The 24,124-nt window shown below is 42.8% G+C and overlaps 1 protein-coding gene across 4 annotated transcripts in view; it reads right to left on the bottom strand.

The window, feature by feature from the left end:
• Positions 1 to 24,124, bottom strand: part of pou2f1a (POU class 2 homeobox 1a) — a 197,330-nt gene that overhangs the window by 138,072 nt on the left and 35,134 nt on the right. For 2 of the 4 annotated variants that reach the window (XM_078232966.1, XM_078232968.1), the window contains exon 2: positions 6,938 to 7,043. The exons of the other annotated variants lie outside the window; for them this stretch is intronic. In XM_078232966.1, the coding sequence (XP_078089092.1) occupies positions 6,938 to 7,043 (106 nt within the window). The remainder of the gene's footprint in view (positions 1 to 6,937; positions 7,044 to 24,124) is intronic. 4 annotated transcript variants of the gene reach the window in all.

Here is a 24,124-nt window from a genome sequence, read left to right as displayed (position 1 = left end):
CCAGGATATTGGTCCCCTTCTGATTAAGGTGTAGACCATCCTTCTCATAGAGGTCACACCTTCCCCAGTACGAGCCCCAATTGCTTAAGTACCTGAACCCCTCCCTCCTGCACCATCCCCTCAGCCATGAATTCAAACCTTCCCTCTCCCTATTCCTCTCTAAACTATCCCGTGGTACAGGCAAGAGTCCAGAGATAACCACTCTGTCAGTCTTGGCCTTTAGTTTCCACCCCAACTCCATAAATCCCAGCCTAATATCCCCTTCCCCTATCCTCCCTATGTCGTGTGTCCCCACATGTACAATAACTTGTGGTTTATCTCCCTCCCCCCTAAGAGTCCTGAATACCCTGTCAGACACATCCCGGACCCCAGCCCCTGGTAGGCAACACACCAACCCTGAGTCCCTACCTTTAGTTCCGACCCTCCTATCTGTCCCCTTAATTGTGGAGTCCCCAATCACAAGGCCCAGTCTTTTACAGCCCCTAACCACCTGAGCTTTCTCACTCGGCTCACCCCCAGAGATCTGCTCTCTATGCTCAGTTGATTCCTCCTCAACTGTAGCCTCCAGCACCGAAAACCTATTATGGAGGGGATCCGCCCCAGGGGATTGTCTTCCCGATTGCTTCTTACCCCTCCTCCTGGCATTGACCCAAGCCTCATTTCTAGGAGTTACTATTTCTCTATAACTCCTATCAACTTCCACCTCCGCCTCCCGAATTATGCGGAGTTCCTCTAACTCCCCCTCCAGCTCCTTTACACGCTTCTCCAGAAGCTGCAATCTAATGCACTTCTTACAACTAAAATCTCCTGAAACACTACTGGATTTCCTCACCACATACATCCCACAGGAGATGCAGCATACTGCCTGAACTGCCATCCCTGAAGCCATTACCAGCAAGAAAAAAAGAAAACAAAAAACTTCCCCACACTTATAATAACTTCTATAACTTAACTGCAAATTGATCTGGTTTGAATCTGGAGTTTTGGAAAAGGTTGTTTTTGTTGCTACTGCTTCATGGTGGTATTCCGATTAAATATTTATTAGTTTGAAGTACATGACAGGAATGAAAATTATGGGGAAAATAAAGTTGAACTTCGTATGTGGCTCACGGCTCTATGGTACATAATACAACAGGACTCCCAAGACTGAAAGAAGCATACAAACATACAAACAAGCAGATGTAGGCCATTCGGCCCATTGAGCCTGCTTTGCCATTTAATAGGATCACGGATGTTCTGTTTGTGTTTTGAATTCCACATTTCCATCTACTCCCAATGACTTTCGATTCCCTTGCCCAATAGGAATTCTCCACTTTAAAAATATTCATGACCCCCACCTCCATCACCTTCTGAGGTAGAGAGTGCCAAAGTTGCACAAATGTCCAAGAAATGTCCAAGAAAAATTTCTCCTCTCTGTCCTAAAAGAGCGACTCCTAATTTTGAAACAGTGCTCCACAGTTCTGCGCTCATTCACAAAAGGAAACATTCTTTCCACATCCACCTTGTCAAGACCATTCAGGATTTTATATACCTCAAGTCACCCCAACCCTTCAAAACTCCTGGGGAAACAAGCCAATCTATCCTTGTAAGACAACCCGTTCAATCCAGGGAATCAATCTAGTAAACCTCCTCGGAACCGCTGTGCATGTATTTCAAGTTGTCTCAGCACAAATTATTTCTGCTCAAAAGTTCAAAACTTTGACATGAGCTACATCTGCTGAGCCATTTTACAAATAAGTGCTTAATTTGATCCAGACTATATTTGGAAATTTACAGCAAGATCAAAATGATATTTATTACACTTTTCACTGTTTCTATTTATGTCACAATTTCAGCAATTCACCAATTCATTTTACGTGCTGAAAACAATTTTTCCAGCCTCACAAGGATGTTGAGAAAAGTAACATGGCTTTTGCGTTTAGTAACTTTTTGATATAGGTGTCTGACTGAAAGACTACAAACATCAAATAATTGAGGCAAATTGTCATAGCTGATGAAGTGACCGGCCCTTTAAGGAGGGTCATCAGACCGATCACCCAATGGGAAATGAGCACGAGGATCTTGGTGCATCTGCTTGTGAATAAACCACTATAGTCCATTATACTAACTGGTGGTCGCCAATCCTAGTGATGAGGTGATTTAAAGCTTCTCGTCCTTTTGGCTAAGATCAAGTGTAGTATCGGCGTCTTGCACTTGATAGAAGTCAATGCGGTTACACAGGCTTCATTTGAAACAAATTTTTAAAACGCCTTTTGGCTAAGATGCAAATGAGATCAAGCACTGGAGGGGGTGCAATGCCTGCTCCACTGCAGATCAAGCCCAAGACAGGAAGAGGCTTGCCTGTCTTGTCAGCTTGGATCTGGAATGTCTCACTTGTCAAGACTTTGAATTGGACTTTGATTGGATATAACAAAACAAATTAGAGCAACTCCAGTTACAGCAAGGAATTCATAGAGAGACCATAGTTGTGGACAAATTCCCCTCCAATTCAATTTTCAAGTTTGCTGACGACACCACCGAAGTGGATCGGATCTCAAACAATGATGAGACAGAGTACAGAAATGAGATAGAGAATCTGGTGAACTGGTGCAGTGACAATAATCTCTCCCTCAATGTCAACAAAACAAAGGAGATTGTCATCGACTTCAGGAAACATAAAGGAGAACATGCCCCTGTCTACATCAACGAAGAAGTAGTAGAAAGGGTCGAAAGCTTCAATTTTTTAGATGTCCAGATCACCAATAATCTGTCCTAGTCCCCCCAGTGCCGACACTATAGTAAAGAAAGCCCACCAACACCCCAACTTTCTCTAGAAGACTAAGGAAATTTGGCATCTCAGCTACGACTCTCACCAACCTTTACAGATGTACCACAGAAAGCATTCTTTCTGGTTGTATCACAGCTTGGTATAGCTCCTGCTCTGACCAAGACCGCAAGAAGTACAAAAGGTTGTGAATATAGCCCAATCCATCACGCAAACCTGCTTCTCATCCATTGACTCTGTCTGCACTTCCTGCTGCCTCAGCAAAGCAGTCAGCATAATTAAGGACCTGACGCACCCCAGACATTCTCTCTTCCACCTTCTTCCTTCAGGAAAAAGAAACAAAAGTCTGAGGTCACGTACCAGCCGACTCAAGAACAGCTTCTTCTCTGCTGCCGTCAGACTTTTGAATGGACTTACCTTGCATTAAGTTAATCATTCTCTACACCCAGCCATGACTGCAACACTACATTCTGCACTCTCATTTCCTTCTCTATGAACTGGATGCTTTGTCTGTATAGCGCGCAAGAAACAATACTTTCACTGTATACTAATACATGTGACAATAATAAATCAAATCAAAGTTGAAAATCTGCAGAGTGAATCAGATCAATCCACGTCTGAAAAAGAGGAAGCAGTCATGCCTTCCTTTGGGAATCTAGAAGCCTTCAATGTGATCACTGAGAACTGAGTATGTGTAATGGTTGCAGTATTTTTTCAGGGCTAATGGAATAGAGGGGGAAGATAAGAAGGAAGTAATTTTTGCTTACTACATGTGGGATCCAAACATACAACTTAATCCGAAGTTTAACGTCCCTGGATGCTCCCAATACAATGATATTTGCAGAACTCGTTAAGCCAGCAAAGGGGCATTTCCATCTTAAAGCCTCCGTAATACTACAAAGATATAAGTATAACTCAATGGGGAGAGCCCCAGGGGAGACAACTGCAGTCTTCCTGGCGAAGTTTCAGAGCACTGCGACTTCAGGTTGGCTTTAACTAACATGTTAAGAAATCTATCAACATACAGTGCGAATAGTGCAGCTGTACAAAGGAAACTGTTGGGAGAGTCGGAGTTGGCTTTTAAGAATGCAATGGAAGTGGTGACAGTGACAGAGAGTGCCAAGAGTGCCCAGGAGTTACAAGACGAGCAAGGCATCAAGTTCCTCCAGTTAGGGCAGGAAGTAATAATGGCGCCAAAAGCGAGGGCACAGGATCAAGTTCAAGTAGTGAGTTGAATACAGAAGTGGGAAGAATTCCTAAATATCAAAGATTTAAACAGTCTATGGGTAACACAGAGTGCTTTCGACATGGGGAAAGTCACTCCCCAGACGTGTGTAGATTTAGAGGAGCAGAGTGCTTCACTTGCAGAAAGGTCATTTAAAACACAAATGTAGAAGCAAGCAGGTCTAGCCCAGTACAAGCAGAGTAAATGATCCAGCTCCAGTATATAGGATGGAGAATTGTCCAGCGAGGGAACAAAGTGTTATGTCATTAAATAATGTGGAAGCAGGGAAGGTAGCCCGCATCACAATTGTGTTCATAGTGAACAGCTGGCCACTGAAGATGGAGGTAGACAGGTACTGTTGAGTGAGTGGACCTACCGGTACCTTAAAGATGGAGTTCAACCCCTGAAGTTGATGAACACTGCGACAAGACTAACTACGTATACTAGGAAGCCATAAAAACATTAGGAACAACTATAATCCCAGTGAGCTACAGACAGCAGTTGGCACAGCTACTGCTGATGGTGGTGTCAGGCCAAGGACTGAGTTTAATGGGGCGTGATTGACTCCAGAACTGAGCTGAACTGGAACAAAGGAACACCAATGGACAGACCACCCGGCATCGACCGAGGCACTGGAAACAACAATGGCAAATCCAGGCCTGTCAACCCTGCAAAATCCTACTTAGTTACGTCTGGGGGCTTGTGCCAATTTGGGAGAGCTGTCTCACAGATTAGCCGAGGAACAGCCTGACGGTCATACTCTCGGAATCATACTATACAAATAATGGCTCAGACACCACCATCAACATTTCCAGTAAGTCCTGTGTCACTGGCAGGACAGACCCAGCAGAGGTGGTAGCACAGTGATATACAGTTGGGAAGGAATTGCTCTGGGAGTTCTGAACATCGACTCTGGACTCTGAAGTCTCATGGCACAAGGTCAAACATGGGCAAGGAAATCTTCTGCTGATTACCGTGTACCAGCCCCCCTCAGCTGATGAATCACCATGTTGAACACCACTTGGAGAAAGCACTGAGCATGGCAAGGGTGCAGAATGTACTCTGGGTGGGGGACTTCAATGTCCCCTTGGTTAGGTGCAATGGCCATGCTAAGTTCTCCCTCCGTGTACCCAAACAGGTGCCGGAGTTTGGCGACTAGGGGATTTTCTCAGTAACTTCATTGCAGTGTGAATGTAAGCCTACTTGTGACACTAATAAATAAAATGTTCAGTATCATTTGTGGCTCCTCAGATACTGAAGCAGTCCATGTTCAAATGCAGCAAAACCTGGACTTGGGCACATTGACATTCCCAGTGGGCACACTGACATTCCCACTGACACATGGGAAGGTACATTCATGCCACACAAGTGTCGGGCAATGACCATCTCCCACAAGGAAGGATGTAACCATCGCCCCTTGACATTCAATAGCATTACCATCGCTGAATCCCCCACTACCAACATCCGGTGGTTACCACAGACCATAAAGTGAACTGGACTGGCCATATGAAAACTGTGGCTACTGGAGCAGCTCAAAAAGCTAGGAATCCTGCAGCAAGTAACTCAATCCTAACCCTCCAAAGCCTGTCTACCATCTGCAAGGCACAAGTTAGGAGTGTAATGGAATACTCTCCACTTACCTAGATGAGTGCAGCTCCAACAGCACTCAAGAAGCTTGGATCACAAAGCAGCCCACTTGACTGCTACCATTTCCACAAATATTCAATCCCTCCATCACCGACAAACAATGGCAGGAGTGTGTACCATCTACAAAATGCACTGCAGGAACTCACCAAGGTTTCTCAGACAGCATATCCAAACCCACAACCACTAGTATCTAGAAGGGCAAGAGCAGCAGATACCTAGGAACAGCACCACCTGTAGGTTTCCTTCCAAGTCACTCATCATCCTAACTTGGTAATATATCACTGCTAATTTACTATCACTGAGTCAAAATCCTGGAACTTCATCCCTAACAGAACTGTGGGTGCAGCCATTCCACAGGGACAAAAATGTACGAACAAACTTGATGATTGAAGTGTCTGCTTTACTTGGTTAAAAGCCTCTTTTTGTGAAGTTTTCCAGTAATATCTTTGGCGCTTCTTCAACAACACGTCACGCAGACAGCAATGTTAATAGATTGGAGGAGTTACCCATAATAGTTAATCATCCCAAGAAAGGATCGGAGTTCTGATGTGTTCCTAGGGGTCGGTGCCTTTTTATTCAATTTCACTTTGTCCTCCATTGGGTGCAACCCTTGGGCATCAATCGGATAACCAAATTAAACCCCCTCATCTGCTCGGAAGGTGCACTCCTGCCTTCTGGAACCTCTTTGAAACTTCTTCCAAATTTGCCAAATGCTCCTCATCAGTGGACCCGGTTATTAGGATGTCATCCAAATAAGTGACAACTCTGGTCAACTCTGCAGTAAACTCACCATAGCTCGCTGAAAGATTGCGCAAGCTGACGAAACCCCAAACAGCAGATGTGTATATTGATATAGCCCTTTATGTGTATTTATGTTGACATAAACTTTTCCCCCCAAGATGGCGCAGGAGCGAGGCGACTTCTTGCAAGTTGTGCCCAGCATATCTTCTAATTCTATCTTTTACTCTCATTCTATGCTTCTAAAACTTCATTCTAACTCTTTTAAACTCTTCTACGCCCTTGCTATGACTGTAGCACTACAGTCTGCACTCTCTCGTTTCCTTCTCTATGAACGGTATGCTTTGTCTGTATAGCGTGCAAGAAACAATACTTTTCACTATATTAATACATGTGACAATAATAAATCAAATCAAATTAAATAAGCTCTTGATATCGAGTTCAGGCTGTTGGTAAGCGTGGCTCATGTCCAATATAGTACATGTCAGACCCCCAACCAACTTTGCAAACAGATCCTCTATTTTGGAAATAGGATACCTATCCAATTTCACAGCCTGATTTACCTTTAGCATGTGATACATCACTGTCTGGAGCTGGAGCTGTATTATCCCGTGCCAGGGAAAACATAGGATGTGTGTCAAGAACACTATCTGATGTAGAAAGATACTCCTAGATAAAAAAAGGAGGCCTGGTTGTTATCCTCAGCATCAAGAAGTTTCATCAATACATTTACCATCATCACGGGCCATAAGCCGCTTCTAGGACTTTTAAAAAAGGACAAGGTGACTCCACCAATTGCATCAGTGAGAATACAGCAATGGGCACTGTTTTTGTCAGCTTATAAACAAACCTTCGAAGATTAGTCAGGGGCTGACATAGTCAATGAAGACGCCTTAAGCAGTCTACCATTACCCAAAAGAACACCACTCCCTCTAGCCCTGCAAGAGATTGTAATGGCTTTAAACTTTCTGGACTTTTTCCTGTAACAGCACAGCAAATTAAGTACTGGACTATTGGGACCCACTGTTATCCAAGATTAAACATGATATTTCGTGGATGGCGGAATGAGTGCTCTTCAGGGGAAATGAAGCTTCATCAGCTTAAGAAGATCGAGATCAGTTGTGAGGTCATCCTTTGGGAGAACAAGAGTGGTCATCCCCATACCAGGACCAGGATTATTGCTGGTAGAATTACATAGTGCGTCAAAGATGAAAATGCTAGCAAGAACACATATCTGGTGGCCTCACATAAAAAGCGTCGTCAAAGAACGTCACCAGTACCAGTTTCAACAAAAGTTACCAGCTACAGCCCCCTGCACCCATGGGAGTGGCCAGTTCAACAATGGGTAAGAGTTCACATGGATTACGATGGCTCATTTATGGGCACAATGTTTCTTTTGTTAGTTGACGCCCTTTTTGGTGGACATCAATCCTTGCAGTTACTACAATTGATAACACATGTTAAAGAATTTTGTAGTTCACACGAAATAGAACCTACAATAGGTGCAGTTATGCCAATCAGAAGAAAAGGACTGCTTTTGACCAAGTGAAGAGCTGGTGATTGGTCAAGGGTTGAGCGAAGATGACGTAGTTTTAAAGAATACTGAAAGATTCACCTTGGCAAAGCAGGAAAGGAGATCTGTTAACTTTTGATAGCTTGCAATACAGTTTGAGACGCAGCTGCCAGATAAAGAATGCAACTATCAGGAAAGATAGCTAAAAGGCCACCACATTCCAAACTCTGCACGGATACAGTGTGGTTAATTTCCTATTATCTGGAAACTAGAAAAGGCAAGTCCCAGAGGTGGGCAGAGATGTTCCTGGGGCCAAAGATGGCAAAATTGATTGGATCTGCACAGAATATATCAAAAACCACTGTTTGGCACCACATGTTTGAGATGGGTCATTCACACTTTTATATAAAACACCAACAAATCACAATTGAACATCCTAAAAAAAAAGTTTGCAAAAATGAAAGAACACCAGTCACTTCCTACTTGTTTTTCCTAACCTGACCCCTCTCAAAGGAGAAAAACTAAGCAAGTGCAAATTTTCTGCTATAATAATTAATGTGCATTCAACCTCAGGATTAGCCAGAGAAAAAGAGAGAGGAGAGAAGCAACTGTAATTGTGCTCCAGACCACATAAACAATGCCACACAGCAGAAATATACAGCATAAGCAGGCCCCCAAGTGAGTTGGTTCATTGAGTCAAAGGACTCCAAGTTTTATAGCCAGAAAGGTATCTCTGGAACATCACCTTTGCAACTGCTACCGTAACTTTCATCCATGTTTTAATATCTCTGGATTCACCTATTCTGAATCAGAGAATTGTTTCACTCCAGGAGGAGGCCATTTGACCCATCGTGTCTGCACTGGCTCTCCAAATTAGCATAATAACTTAACACACCCACCCCTGCCTTTTCTCCATACACCTTCCCCTGCCTTTCCCCGTACACCTGCACATTGTTTCTATTCAAGCAATCACCGAATGCTCTCTTGAATGCCTCGATTGAAACTGCCTCCACCACACTTCCGGGCAGTGCACTCCATACCCCAGCAACTCGTTGTGTGAAAAAGTTTTTTCTCACATCACATTTGCTTTTTTTGCAAATTATTTTAAATCTGTGCCTTCTCAGTTTTGATCCTTTTACGAGTGGGAACAGTTTCTCTCTATCTACTATGTCTAGCTCCCTCATGATTTTGAGCATCTCTTAGCCAAACTCCTCTTAAACCTCTTCTCTCTAAGGAGAACAGTCGCAACCTTGCCATTCTATCCTCATGACTGAAATTTCTTATCCCTAGAACCATTGTAAACGTCTTCTGCATTCTCTCCAATACATTCACATCCTTCCTATGGTGTGGCACGCAGAACTGTAAATAGACCAGTTGAGGTGCAAGTGGTATCTTGCATAGGTTCAGCATAACTTCCTTGCTCTTGTACTCTATGGCCCCATTAATAAAATCAATAATATATGCTTTATTAACTGCCCTCTCACCTTCAATGATCCACGCACATATACATCCATGTTCCACTGCTCCTACACCCCTTTAAGAATTCCACCCCTTATTTTCTATTGTCTATGTTCCTCCTACCAAAATGTTATTACCTCACACTTCTCCAAATTGAACTTCATCTGCCCACTCCACCAACTTGTTTATGTCCTTTTGAAGTTCTACATGAAGTAAAGTTAATTTATCAGTCACAAGTAAGGCTTACATTAACACTGAAATGAAGTTACCGTGAAATTCCCCTAGGCACCACATTTCGCTGCCTGTTCGGGTGAATACACCTAACCAGCATATCTTTGGGACTGTGGGAGGAAACCGGAACACCCGGAAGAAACCCACGCAGAGACGGGGAGAATGTGCAAAGTCCACACAAGCAGCGACCCAAGCCTGGAATCGAACTGGGGTCCCTGGCGCTGTGAGGCAGCAGTGCTAACCACTGCGTCACCATGCTGGCCTCACTGTTCTCTTCACAGTTTACAATACTTCCAAGTTTTGTCATCAGTAAACTTTGAAATTGTCCCCTGCACACCAAGATCTAGATCATTAATATATGTATCAGGAAAAGTAAGAGTCCCAATACCGAGCCCTGAGGAACACTATTAGAAACCTTCCTCTAGCCCGAAAAATATCCAGTAACCATTACTCTCTGCTTATTACTCAGCCAATTTTATATCCACATTGCACTGTCCCTACTAGTCCATGAGCTATAACTTTTCTCGCAAGATCATTGTGTTGCATTGTGTCGAATGCCTTCTGAAAGTCCACGTACACCACATCAACAGCATTACTTTCATCGACCCTCTCTATTACCTCTCTCTCAAAAAGCTCCAGCAAGTTAATTGAATTTGATTTCCCCATTAGAAACCCATGTTGTCTCTTCCTAATCAACCTACACCTTTCTAATTCTATGCCAAATAATCGTTTCTAGAAGCTTGCCCACTACTGATATTAAACTGATTGACCTGTAAGCGCTGGGATTATTCTTACAACCTTTTCTGAACAAGAGTGTGACATTTGCAATTTCCAGTCCTCTGGCATCACACCCAGAGTCTCCTTGCCAGGTTTACATCTTCAGTCGTCCCATCAACATGACCCGATCTAAAACTGTTGCCTGTATCCTAAATCCTGTTCTGCCATGCTCACATATCATCCACATTCAATTAGCTCTCCTTCTACAAATGTCTTGAATTTAAAAGTATAATCCTCATGTTCAATACCCCAACCTTCCAATCACAAATAACCTGCCCTAGAATCCTCAAAGAATTGTGTTCCTTCAAGTTTGGCCTCTTGTGCATACACCCTCTTCTCTGTTTCCCCAACGTTGATGGTCGTGCCTTAAGCCATCTGGAAGGCTCTCGACTCTGGAATTCCCTCAGTAAATTTCTCTGCCTTTCTCCTCCATTTAAGACCCGCCTTTAAGCATTTCTTTGTCTAAGCTTTTATACACCAATTTTAATATTTCCTTATTTTGCTTGTCGCCAACTTTTATCAGATTCTGCTCCTCCAAAGCACATTGGGAAGTGTTCCAATTCTACCGGCACTGTATAAATGCAAGCTGTTACTGTTACGCAAGGCAGGAAATGACATCTAGGTCACTGACTGAAGTGTTTGAATAAAACATTTTCTGGGATTTTACTGGTGCTCTGGGGATTGAATTTCACAAATCTGCCCATTATTTTGCAAATAATATAAAAGAGTGACCTACATATTTGCTACATATTCCTTTACCAGCTGGTAATTTTTAATCTCTTGCTCTTTCTAATGCCAAGATCACAAAGCAAGATGGTATGCAAGATGCATCACCAGAGCAGAGAGTCAACATTTAGCAATAATGGGTCCAACTGCATTAGGGATATGGCAGCATCATGGTTGGCACTCGATAGTTAAACCAGCTTCGGTCATGATCTGGAAACAAATTCAAATCACTGCATGGCAGCTGGGGAAGTTAAATTTAGTAAAAGAAAATTAGAATAAAAAAGCTGGTGTAAATAATAGTAATTGTCATAAAAGCCTACCTGGTCTCCTAATGTCCCTACTAGGTCTGGCCTTGTGTATCTCAGGAATGTGACTGACTTTTCAACGATCTCTGAAATGATCTGGCAGACACTCAGTTGTCTCAAAACCACAATGGAAAATCCAGGAATGTAACCAGATGGACCACCTGGAATAGAGCCTGGCACCAAATTCTGACACTGCCCAGCCGACCCTGCAAAACCCACTTTATTAACTTCAGGGGCTTTTGTGCCAAAATTAGGGTAGCTGTCTCACAGACTACTGACATAATCATACTTACCGAAACATAAGTTACTACTCATAATTATACCCTACAGCCAATGTTCCAGAATTCTCCAACACTATCTCTGGTTATGTCCTTTTCCACCAGCAGGACAGACCCACCAGAGATTGGGGGGAATGGCCCTTCGAATCCTCAACATTGACTGCAGACTCCGTAAAGTCTCCTAGCATCAGGTCAAACAACAAGTAGTCAATAATGGTGGACAGTGAACACTCATTTTTCTTTGCACTATGTGATCAATTTAAGTCCCTGACTTTTTTTTAAAAGAAAAAATATTAACCTTATGGGTTCACTGTAGAAAATGGAGTAGAATGACTAGATTTTTAAAACCAGGACACATTAAAAAAATCTGGCAAGATGATGCACATGTTGGAAGACCAATGGCAGGAATCCAGAGACAGGCAATTGAGCTATTGTAATGACATCAACTGGAATATGCCCAGCCAGAGTTGGAAACCCTCTTAAAACAGCCAAATATTGAAGGCAACATTTACAAACCACAGACTTTTGTTTCAATTACGTTTTTGTCGGACATTCTTAAGAAAAAAAATCATTCTATTGTCTAACGTACAATGGGATGGCCAATCTCCATTTAAAAGCCCCATTGATTTTCATTTGCACTGGATTCAAAGAATAGCTGTTTTCAGCCAGAATCAACATAGCTCAAGAGTGGGAGATTTTGTCTGCATGGAGCTGCAGAGCAGAGAAACACACTGTAGAAGGATCACATGGACTTGAAACGTTAACCTCCTGAGTTTAGGCAGCATTTTCTGTTTTTATTTCTGATTTCCAGCATCCGCAATATTTTGCTTTTATAGGGGGACTGGAAGATTTGCTCAGCGTAGAGCTAGATAAATAAATCAACAGTAACCCTCTTATAAAAACAAGCAATTCAACTTAGAATCAAGCAGAGGAGCTGTAAAGCAGCTGTGGGGCAGGAGAACAGAGCTATTAGAAAGCAACGATGTTTCTAATTTTCAGTTGAAGTCACTGCACAGAAATTGTGAGAAACTTAGACAGACATGAGCTGAAAAGCAAGACCAATTTCTACAAGACTTGTAGAAATGTTTTCAATTGGTCCCAAGAAAGTAGAACCTTCAAGAACCTGATCAATCTTGCCAAACAGCATGTTCCTTTGGCTATCGCAACAGGTAGTACAGACCGGATCTAACCAGCCCGTGCTTGGACAACACAAAATAGTGTCCAACATAGAAACACGGAAGATAGGTGCAGGAGGAGGCTCTTCGAGCCTGCTCCGCTATTCATTACGATCATGGCTGATCGCCCAATTCAACAGCCTAATCCTGCTTTCTCCCCATAATCTTTGATCCCGTTTGCCCCAAATGCTATATCTAGCCGCCTCTTGAATACATTCAATGTTTTGGCATCAACTACTTCCTGTGGTAATGAATTCCACAGGCTCACCACTCTTTGGGTGAAGAAATGTCTCATCTCTGTCCTAAATGGTCTACCCCGTATCCTCAGACTGTGACCCCTGGCTCTGGACTCCCCCACCATCGGGAACATCCTTCCTGCATCTACCCTGTCTAGTCCTGTTAGAATTTTATAAGTCTCTATGAGATCTCCCCTCATTCGTCTGAACTCCAGCGAAAACAATCTTAGCCCAGTCAATCTCTCCTCATACATCAGTCCTGCATTCCCTGGAATCAGCCTGGTAAACCTTCGCTGCACTCCCTCGAGAGCAGGAACATCCTTCCTCAGTAAAGGAGACCAAAACTGCACACACTACTCCAGGTGTGGCCTCACCAAGGCCCTGTATAATTGCAACAACACATCCCTGCTCCTGTACTCGAAATCTCTCGCAATGAAGGCCAACATGCCATTTGTTTTCTTTACCGCCTGCCGCACCTGCATGCTTACCTTCAGTGACTGGTGCACAAGGACACCCAGGTCCCGCTGCCACTCCCCTCTCCCAATTTACAGCCAGTTAGAAATCTGCCGCCTTGTTTTTGCTTCCAAAGTGAATAACCTCACATTTATCCAAATTATACTGCATCTGCCATTGGTTGCCCACTCACCCAGCTTGTCCAGATCATGCTGAAGGATCTCTGCATCCTCGTCACAGTTCACCCTCCCACCCAACTTGGTATCATCTGCAAACTTTGAGATGTTGCATTTTGTTCCCTCATCCAAATCATTAATACATATTGTGAATAGCTGGGATCCCAGCACCGATCCCTGTAGCACCCCACGAGTTACTGCCTGCCAATTTGAAAAGCACCCATTAAATGCTACTCTTTGTTTCCTCTCTGCCAACCAGTTTTCTATTCATCTCAATACAGTTCCTCCAATCCCATGCACTTTAATCTTGCACAATACTCTCTTGTGTGGGACTTTGTCAAACGCTTTCTGAAAGTCCAAATGTACCACATCTACTGGTTACATCTTCAAAGAATTTCAACAGATTTGTCAAGCATGATTTATAAATCCATGCTGATTCGGTCTGATCCTGCCACTGCTTTCTAAATGCTCTGCTATAAAGTCCTTGATAATGCATTTGACAATTTTCCCCACTACCGATGTTAGCCTTACCGGTCTATAATTCCCTGTTTTCTCTCTACCTCCCTTTTTGAACATTGGAGTGACATTCACTACCCCCCAATCTGCAGGGACTATTCCAGAGTCTCCAGAATCCTGGAAGATGACCACCAATGCATCCACTATTTCTAGTGCCACTTCTTTAAGTACTCTGGGATGTGGATCATCAGGCCCTGGGGATTTATCCACCTTCAGTCCCATCAATTTTCCCAGCACCATTTCTCTACTAATATTGATCTTCCTCAGTTCTTCCCCATCACTAAATCTTGCATTCTCCAATATTTCTGGTATTTGATTTTCGTCCTCCTTTGTGAAGACAGAACTAAAGTATGTATTTAGTTGCTCAGCTATTTCTTCGTCCCTTATTATACATTCCCCCGTTTCTGTCTGTAGGGGACCTACATTTGTCTTCACCAAACTTTTTCTCTTCACGTATCTATAGAAACTCTTAGTGTTAGTCTTTATGGTCCTTGCAAGCTTACTTTCATACTGTATTTTCCCCTTCTTCATCAATCCCTTGGTCCTTCTTTGCTGAATTCTAAACTACTCCCAATTCTTGGATCTATTATTTTTCTTGGCCAATCTGTATGCTTCTTCCTTGGATTGGATACTATCTCCAATTTTCTTTGTAAGGCATGGATTGGCCCTCGTACCCATTTTGCTTTTATGCCAAACAGGAATAAACAGTTGTTGCATTGAATGTTTGCCACTGTCTATCAACTGTCATCCCTTTAAGTAACTCTCCCCAATCTATCAAGGCCAACTTACGCCTCTTCATAGTTTCCTTTAATAAGATTCAGCACCCTAGTCCCCGAATCAACTACTTCACTCTCCATCTTGATAAAAAATTCTATCATGTTATGGTCGCTCATCCCCAAGGTGTCTCGCACAGCTAGATTGGCAATGTTTCCCTTCTCATTACACAGTCATTTTACTTTAGGTATGATTCCACGCTTGGCCCAATGTGCTAAGAATTACATTTATGAGCGTTAGTCGGGCTCACAGTGTTGCACATTTGTGGAAGCTACATGCATTCATATACAGGATCCTGTTCCTTGCAGACAAAAAGAACATTGTGCCTGTTTTAACTAAACAACAAAAGTGACAGCCATTCGCTGGTTCATTCCTCAGGGCAGTGCTTTGATTAATCAGAGTCAAGCTGCCTGGTTTAAATTTCAAACAATGCTTGGCAGTTAACTGCCAGTCAGAATCAACTGGTGCATTCCTTATAGCAGCGCCACTACCTATCAGAGTTCACTTCCCAACTAAGCAGCACTCCCTTCTCATACAGTATAAATTTGTTGATTTCCCTTGTACTGAATTCTTGTGAAAGCCCTGATGAGTGTAAGTGCTTTGACAAAAAATGTATTTGTTTCAGCCATACTCAAATATATGATTATATTTTAGATATTATAAAATTCACACAGTCCTCACTGGCAGTTGGAAATAATTTCAGAACATATCAAGCGATTTGTGGGAAGCTAGCAGTCTATTGGCACACCAACAAGCTTATATAGGTAACATTTGTTAAACTGGGAAAAAGGGTTGCATGGTAGCACAGTGGTTAGCACTGCTGCTCCACAGCGCCAGGGACCCGGATTCCCAACTTAGGTTACTGTCTGTGTGGAGTTTGCACATTCTCCCCACGTGTCTTCCGGGTAATCCAGTTTCCTCCCAACTCCTGAAAGACGTGCATTGACCCGAATAGGCGCCGGACTGAGGCGACTAAGGGAATCATAGAAACCCTACAGTGCAGAAAGAGGCCATTTGGCCCATCGAGTCTGCACCGACCACAATCCCACCCAGGCCCTATCCCCATATCCCTACATATTTACCCACTAATCCCTGTAACCTACGCATCTCAGGACACTAAAGGGGCAATTTTAGCATGGCCAATCAACCTAACCCGCACATCTTTGGACTGTGGGAGGAAACTGGAGCACCCGGTGGAAACCCAGAGGAATTTCACTAACTTCATTGCAGTGTTAACTTACTTGTTACTAATAAATAAACTTTAAAGTTGAAACAAAAACCTAGTAAAGCATAATAGCAGGAAATCAAATTGCACTGGCAGGAAGGGAACACAGAAACAATTTTTTTAACAAACTATATATTATATCTCAGTATTTCAAGTGTAAAACTTCATCAAAAATCTGTGGTTTAGATTTGCAATGCATTTGTCATTCTATTTCCACTCCATCCTTTTAGCCCTTCCATGTAAATAGTAGCATGGTAGTACCATTGTGAATATTGCTGAAAAGAGAGACATGTTGTCAAAGCTTTTTGTCTTGCATTCATCAAGACAGAAAAACGAAAGAATGACAAATTTCAAAGGGTCACAATAATTTACACCACAGGGAAAAAGGGGACTGATTGCATAGGAAGTTGATTCTGATTTGTCAAGGCATGGAGAAACAACAGAAACTATGGACTGCCCAAGCTCCCGGGTAATTCAAAAAATGCAAAAGGCTTGAACATGCTCCTTTTGTTTGCAGAGAACATGACTCTGCATATTAAAGATAATCTGTTGAGCTTATAACATGGCTCATTTACGCTTGCTAGAAGCAACATACACTCACACATAGGGACCAATTTGCTGCAAAACAAAAAGTAATATTTTCAGACCTTGCACCTTTTTGGAGCTCGGGGAGCCTATAGTTAGTTGCCTGTTGCTTCCTCCATGGCAACATCTCAGGCAATCAGACAACTTGCTAACCAATCAGTAAGTCTTTCTCTTGCAGTACAAATTGTGATCATTTGAAATTTGGTCTGTGTAGTAAGCTAGCCCCTTTAAGGCCCTGAAAAGGGCCAAATGGTCCCCACCTGCTCCTATCTTCTGGAGGGTCATGTGACCTCCTCATCCAATCAGTAACTGTAATACAGGATCACGTGGAGAGCGTGGACTTCTGCTCAGTTGGATCTTAGAGGCATGACTGGAAGCATTGGAGCCAAGTTCTTACATTTGGCAACAAGGTGAAAAAAAAAGCAACAGGTGTGCTTGAAAGTCTATCAACACAGAATCTGACCCAGTCAAAGTCAAGCTTTCAAAGCAGAAGAGAGTTGCAGAGATGCCCGTATTTGGTAGATTGGATCCCTTTGACACTTCTGAAGATTGGGTAAAGTATGTTGAGCAATTAGAATATTTCGATTTGATTTATCACCACATGTATTAGTATACAGTGAAAAGTATTATTTGTGTGCTATACAAATCATACCATTCATAGAGAAGGAAACAACAGAGTGCAGAATGTGGTGTTACAGTCGTAGCTAGGGTGTAACGAAAGATCAACTTAATACAAGTTAAGTCCATTCAAAAGTCTGATGGCAGCAGGGAGGAAGCTGTCCTTGAGTCGGTTGGTACGTGACCTTAGACTTTTGTATCTTTTTCCCGACGGAACAGAGAATGTCATGGGTGCATGGGGTCCTTAATTATGCTGGCTGCTTTGCCGAGGCAGCGGCAAATATAAGCAGAGTCAATGGATGGGTGGCTGGTTTGCGTGATGGACTGGGCTACATTCACAATATTTTGTAGTTCCTGTGTTAATGTAAGCCTTACTTGTGACAAACAAACAAACAAATAAATTCTTGCAGTCTTGTCAGAGCAGGAGCTATATCAAGCTGTGATACAGCCAGAAAAAACGCTTTCAATGGTACATCTGTAAAAGTTGGAGAGAGTCGTAACTGACATGCCAAATTTCCTTAGCCTTCTGAGAAAGTAGAGGCATTGGCGGGCTTTCTTAACTATAGTGTCAGCATGGGAGACCAGGACTGCTTGTTGGTGATCTGGATCATTAAAACCTTGAAGCCTTTGACTATTTCTGCTTCGTCCCCATTGACATAGACAGGGGCATGTTCTCCCCTACGCTACAAAAGAATATTTCTTCAAAGCAAACATAATTGAGCAAGAGGGAAAGAAGGAGATAGTAAGCGTATGTGGGATCCAAACTTATAATTTAATCCATAGCTTTACATCCTCAAAGGTGCCTGATGTAGGTGGGCAAATTAGACTAATAAACACATAACCATAGATTTAGGAACACTAACACGATACTAACTATAGAATGAATGATCTTGGACTATGGGAATGTAAGCCAGTAAGAAGTCTCACAACACCAGGTTAAAGTCCAACAGGTTTATTTGGTAGCAAATACCATAAGCTTTCGGAGCACTGCTCCTTCGTCAGATGGAGTGGAAATGTGCTCTCAAACAGTGCACAGACACAGAAATCAAGTTACAGAATACTAGTTTGTAGAAACTTGATGTCTGTGTCAATATGCGCGATCTTCTTGGAGATCCTCTCCACTTGGAGCCGGCAGTTTACGGTGTCGATGGTAGTCATGATGTGGAGATGCCGGCGTTGGACTGGGGTAAACACAGTAAGAAGTCTCACAACACCAGTTTAAAGTCCAACAGGTTTATTTGGTAGCAAATACCATAAGCTTTTGGAGCACTGCTCCTTCGTCAGATGGAGTGGAAATGTGCTCTATGGTATTTGCTACCAAATAAACCTGTTAGACTTTAACCTGGTGTTGTGAGACTTCTTACTGTGTTTACCCCAGTCTAACGACGGCATCTCCACATCATGACTACCATCGACACCGCAAACTGCCGGCTCCAAGTGGAGAGGATCTCCAAGAAGATCGCGCATATCGACACAGACATCAAGTTTCTACAAACTAGTATTCTGTAACTTGATTTCTATGTCTGTGCACTGTTTGAGAGCACATTTCCACTCCATCTGACGAAGGAGCAGTGCTCCAAAAGCTTATGGTATTTGCTACCAAATAAACCTGTTGAACTTTAACCTGGTGTTGTGAGACTTCTTACTGTGTTTATCCCAGTCCAACGCCGGCATCTCCACATCATAACGTAAGCCAGCCAGGGCTGTTGCCGTAGAAGACAGCTCTGTATGATTAACAAATATTTCTCATTTAAAACATGTATTTTGAATTTACAAGATGGATGTGTTTTGTTTTTGGTTACGTTTTGTGAAACTTCAGTCAGTGACAAAATACAGGGAGAGGGGAGGAACAATAGTTCCACTGAAAGCAGTAATGCCATCAGCAGTGGTCAGGAACAAGATGGCTGCCAATGTTAGTCTTATGAATAGGGTCATACAACTCCAAGAGATAACGCAGGTGGCGAGCAGACATGAAGAATTTCTCAGGGTCAGACGAGAGTCACATGGGTTCAATTCAGTGGGAATCATTTCACTGTCCAGCATCCCAGATTGCTGGGCAACAGAAGGGAGGTAATGTCCGTCATTTTATAACAAATAAAATCCCATTCGGTCATGATGTGTATTGTTATTGGTTGGAGTTGATGGCAGGATGATTATTGACTAATTTGTGTTAATGTTTACTGGATAATGTTCACCGGAAAGGTGGGCAATGTGATTTTGGGAATGTATAATTGCCTTCAAGGGGTCATTGTTCTTCAGACGGATATCCGGCTGCCCGCATTCTATACCTTGAGTGCAGGGCTTCCTCATATCATTCTCCCATTCGATCGTTTGGTTAAATAAAGTCACGTCTTCAACATCAGTACACTGTATTTTGAGTCTTTGTATTAGCTTCAGTAGATATACATAGCCTTGAGAGGAAGCCCCCATCTACAGGGCCCAACGCAAGCTCGTTTGCAGAGATCATAGATTTGGTAAAAGAGCACCACCAACAAAGCCTTCCATGATTTTGCAACAATTTAAATTCAATTCCATGGGGAGAGCCCCAAGGAGACCATTGCAACCTACATAGGAAGGCTCAGGAAAATTGTGGAAGTTTGGAACTTCGGGACAACACTAAGTAATGTGCTGAGGATTTGCTTGGTTTGTGGAGTCAATGATGAGGCCATCCAGAGAAAGTTGCTGGTAGAAACAGAGATTAATTTAAAAAATGTGCTGGAAATAGCGATGGGCGTTCAGAAGTTTCAGACCATGCAGAATGATGCACACTGCACCAGTTAGGGCAGGAAGCTGCAGCGCCAGAAGTAAAGACACCAGTTTAAAATGAGAAATAAATACAAAAAGCTGGTAGAGTTAGAACATTCAGGATAATTAATCAACATCTAAGATTGATTCAAAGTGTTACAGGTGTACGGGAAATCACTCCCCAAAGATTTGCAGATTCAAGGAAGTGGACAACTTCGTGTGCCACAGGAAGGGCCATTTGAGGCAGAGATGCAAGAGTAAGCAAAGCCTGCCTAGTGGCAATAGAGTGAACAGTTCAGCATCACTACAATGTTGAAGATTTTTCTGTGAGTAACTCTTCAGATGAATAATGTGAAAATGGGCAAGGTAGCCCTCGTTACAGTGGTGTTATTGGTCAATGGCAGTTCATTAAGAATGGAAATGGACATGGGAGCATCTGCTACCATGGTAGGAAAGCAGACCTACAGATCTCCTTGAGAAGGGGTTCAGCCTCTGAGTTTGAAGAACACATCAACTAGATTGGCTGCCTACACAGGGAGGCCATAGTGGGGATGACTGAAACACCTGTGAGCTATCAACGACAATCTGCCCAGCTTCTATTAATTGTGGTGTGTGGCCAAGGATCAAGTCTAATGAGCCGTGACTGGCTCCAAGAAATTAAACTCAACTAGTTGGAAATTTTCAGAAGGAAGGAGGCCTGCATTAAATGGTCTAGAACTAAGAGGACATTTTTCAGATGAATTTTGGAAAATTAAAGACTTGAAGACAAAAATTCACAAAGATCCTGAAACCACCTCAAAATTTTTTCAGGGTTAGACCTGTGTCCTATGCTTTGTTGGAAAAAGTTGAGACGGAGCCAAAATGGCTAGTTGGGCATCTTCCAGCCAGTCCAGTTTGCACAACAGTCAACCCCCATAGCGCCTGTGGTAAAAACAGATAAAACAATCTTAATCTGCCAAGACTATAAATTGATAGTAAATCAGGTAGCAAAGCTGGACAAATACCCTATCCCAAAGATAGAGGATTTATATGCAAGACTGGCTGGAGGACAGTCATATATGAAATTAGATATGAGCCATACATTTCAACAGTTCGAGTTGGATGATTCTTCCAGAGGCTATGTGACTATTAACACCCATAAAGGATTATATCAGTATACACGCTTGCCTTTCAGCACTTCATCAGTTTGCACCGTATTTCAAAAGAACCAGGAAAGTTTATTACAGGGTTTGCCACCGGTCGTTGTATATTTGGATGACATATTGATTACTGGTACAACTGAAGAAGAACACGTGGCTAATCTAGAAGTACTGAGGAGATTTCAGGATGTAGAAGTTCACCTAAAAAGGGAAAAATGCACTTTCCGGGCCAGCGAAGTAGCTTACCTCAGCTGCTAGGTGGATGCCCAGAATAATGCATCAGCCCCTAGAAACGCCTCGGAGCTTAAATCATTCCTGTGGATGGTTAATTATTATGATGTTTCCTATTGAAACTGTCAACACTTTTGGCCCCTTTACGTGTGTTCCTGAAGAAACACCAGATATGGTTCTGAAAAGCACCACAGAAGAAGCATTTAAGAAAGTCAAGCAATTATTACATTCATCTCACCTACTGGTACATTTTGACCCGGCCAGGAAGTTATGCTGACGTATGGCGCCTCCCCAGCACTGGGGCAGTTTTATCTGATGTGGAGATGCCGGCGTTGGACTGGGGTAAACACAGTAAGAAGTTTAACAACACCAGGTTAAAGTCCAACAGGTTTATTTGGTAACTGTGTGGCTTTTGCTACCAAATAAACCTGTTGGACTTTAACCTGGTGTTGTTAAACTTCTTGCAGTTTTATCTCACAGAATGGACGATGGGTCTGAGAAACCTACTGCATGTGTGTCAAGAATCCTTCCAGAAGTGGAGAAAGGTTATTCGCAAATAGAAAAAGAAGGGCTGTCTGTTGTGTTCAGAGTGAGAAAATTCCACCAGTATGTTTATGGAAGACATTTTACAGTCGTAACAGACTACAAGCCACTGTTGGACCTTTTCAATAATAGCCAAGTTCCGCATGCATGAGATTGGCCTCAACCAGAATCTTGGGTTCATGTCATACTACATATAACACCCACCATCTGGCCTGGGCTTACAAAATCCTACTAACTGTCCTGACTTGAGACAATTCACACCTCTTTAATCTGTGATTATCCCTCTCTCCACTCGCATTGTCTGTACCTGTGAAGACTTGATTACCTGAAAAGATGCGCATTCCAACCATTATCTTGCAATTGTGTCTTTCTCTACATATGCCAAGTTGGTGAAATCTACCTCTCACCTGAAGGAGCAGCACTCCAAAAGCTTGTGATTCTAAATAAACCTACTGGACTTTAACATAGTGTTGTGAGACTTCTTATTGTGCCCATCCCAGTCCAACGTTGTCATCTCCACATCAGAACCTTTTTAAGGAAGACAAGGCTATACCACGTCAATTGCATCAGCTAGAATTCAGCAATGGGCATTGATCTCACATTTAAACACCACCCAGTACCGCAAGAAATTGTGATAGCAATTAATTTCCGACACACTTTGCCAGCATCAGCACAGCAAACAAAATTTTGGACCAGCAGAGACCCACTGTTATCAAAGATAAGACACATAATATTAATTGATTGGCAGAATGAGATTACTTCCTAAAACCTGAAACCGTATCAAATTAGGAAAGATGAGCCAAGCTGTAAGGACGGCACCATCACATTGGGAACAAGAGTGGTCATCACTGGGCCAGGAAGGCCCTTTGTACAGTTGCATAGTGCCCGTCCAGGCGTGTCAAAAATGAAGATGCTCGCCAGAAGCTATGTTTGATAACCAGGCATCAATGCTGATACTGAGAGATTAGTGAAGCGCTGCAATCAATGCCAGTGACAGCAGAAGTTACCCATTATAGCCCTAAGCACCATGGGAATGGCCAGGTTGGCCATGGGTGCGAGTCCACATAGATGTTGTAGGACCATTTATGGGCACAATGTTTCTACTATTGGTAGACACCCAGTCCAAATGGCTGGAAGTATTTGAAATGAGATCCACAACCACACATGCCATAGTCGAGAAGCTTCACCAATGCTTCCCATTCCATGGAGTACCTGAAGCACTTGTATCAGATAATGGAGCAGCTTTTACAAACACCGAATTTCGAAGTTCCATGTTTTTCAATGGAGATCAGAACTCCACCCTATCATCCCTTACCCAATGGACTTGCTGACCAGAACATAAAGTTAGCTTAAAGAAATAAACAATCAGCTGCAGTTTTGGAAACAAAAATAACTCAGTTCCTCTTAACATACAGAACTACCCCAGAATTCGACCAGATACATCTCCAGCAGAACTACTGATGGGTCGACGCCCAAGGACCAGGCTAAACCTGGTATTCCCAAATTTAGTGGGGAGGGTAGAGGCAAGACAGTGCAACCAAAAGAGGAACCTTGAATCGACTAATGATGCAAGGATCATTCAAAATAGATGACCCAAATATTGAAATTTTGGAAATGGCAAAGCTGGATTGTTGCGGCCAAGTCAGACCTTATGAAGTGAAGTGTCTGTATAGCGCGCAAGAAACAATATTTTTCACTGTATGCTAATACATGTGACAATAATAAATCAAATCGAAATCAAATCAAGACAGGATTTTGAGAAAACATGTGGACCATTTGCTTGGATGAGAGTTGTTCCAAGAGCCAGTGTTACAGCCTGATTCGTTGTTGCCAGGCGGAAGTGTCATTGGTTGCCCAAGAATTGAAATGTTCGATCGGCCTGTGACAGGCGAGAGTATTCTGACAGAAACAGAGGAGGTTGAAGCACCAGTACCACAAGGGAGACCAGGTGTGAGTTTCTAAAGAAAGTGCCCCAACAGAAGCATCCCACTTGGTGGTGTTGCACTGCCCTACAAGAAAAGGGAAGCCACCAGAGGGATGGAGTTT

This window comes from Mustelus asterias, chromosome 17 (assembly GCF_964213995.1).
Source record: "Mustelus asterias chromosome 17, sMusAst1.hap1.1, whole genome shotgun sequence".
Classification (NCBI taxonomy): Eukaryota; Metazoa; Chordata; class Chondrichthyes; order Carcharhiniformes; family Triakidae; genus Mustelus; species Mustelus asterias.
This window is presented reverse-complemented; position numbering and strand designations above follow the sequence as displayed.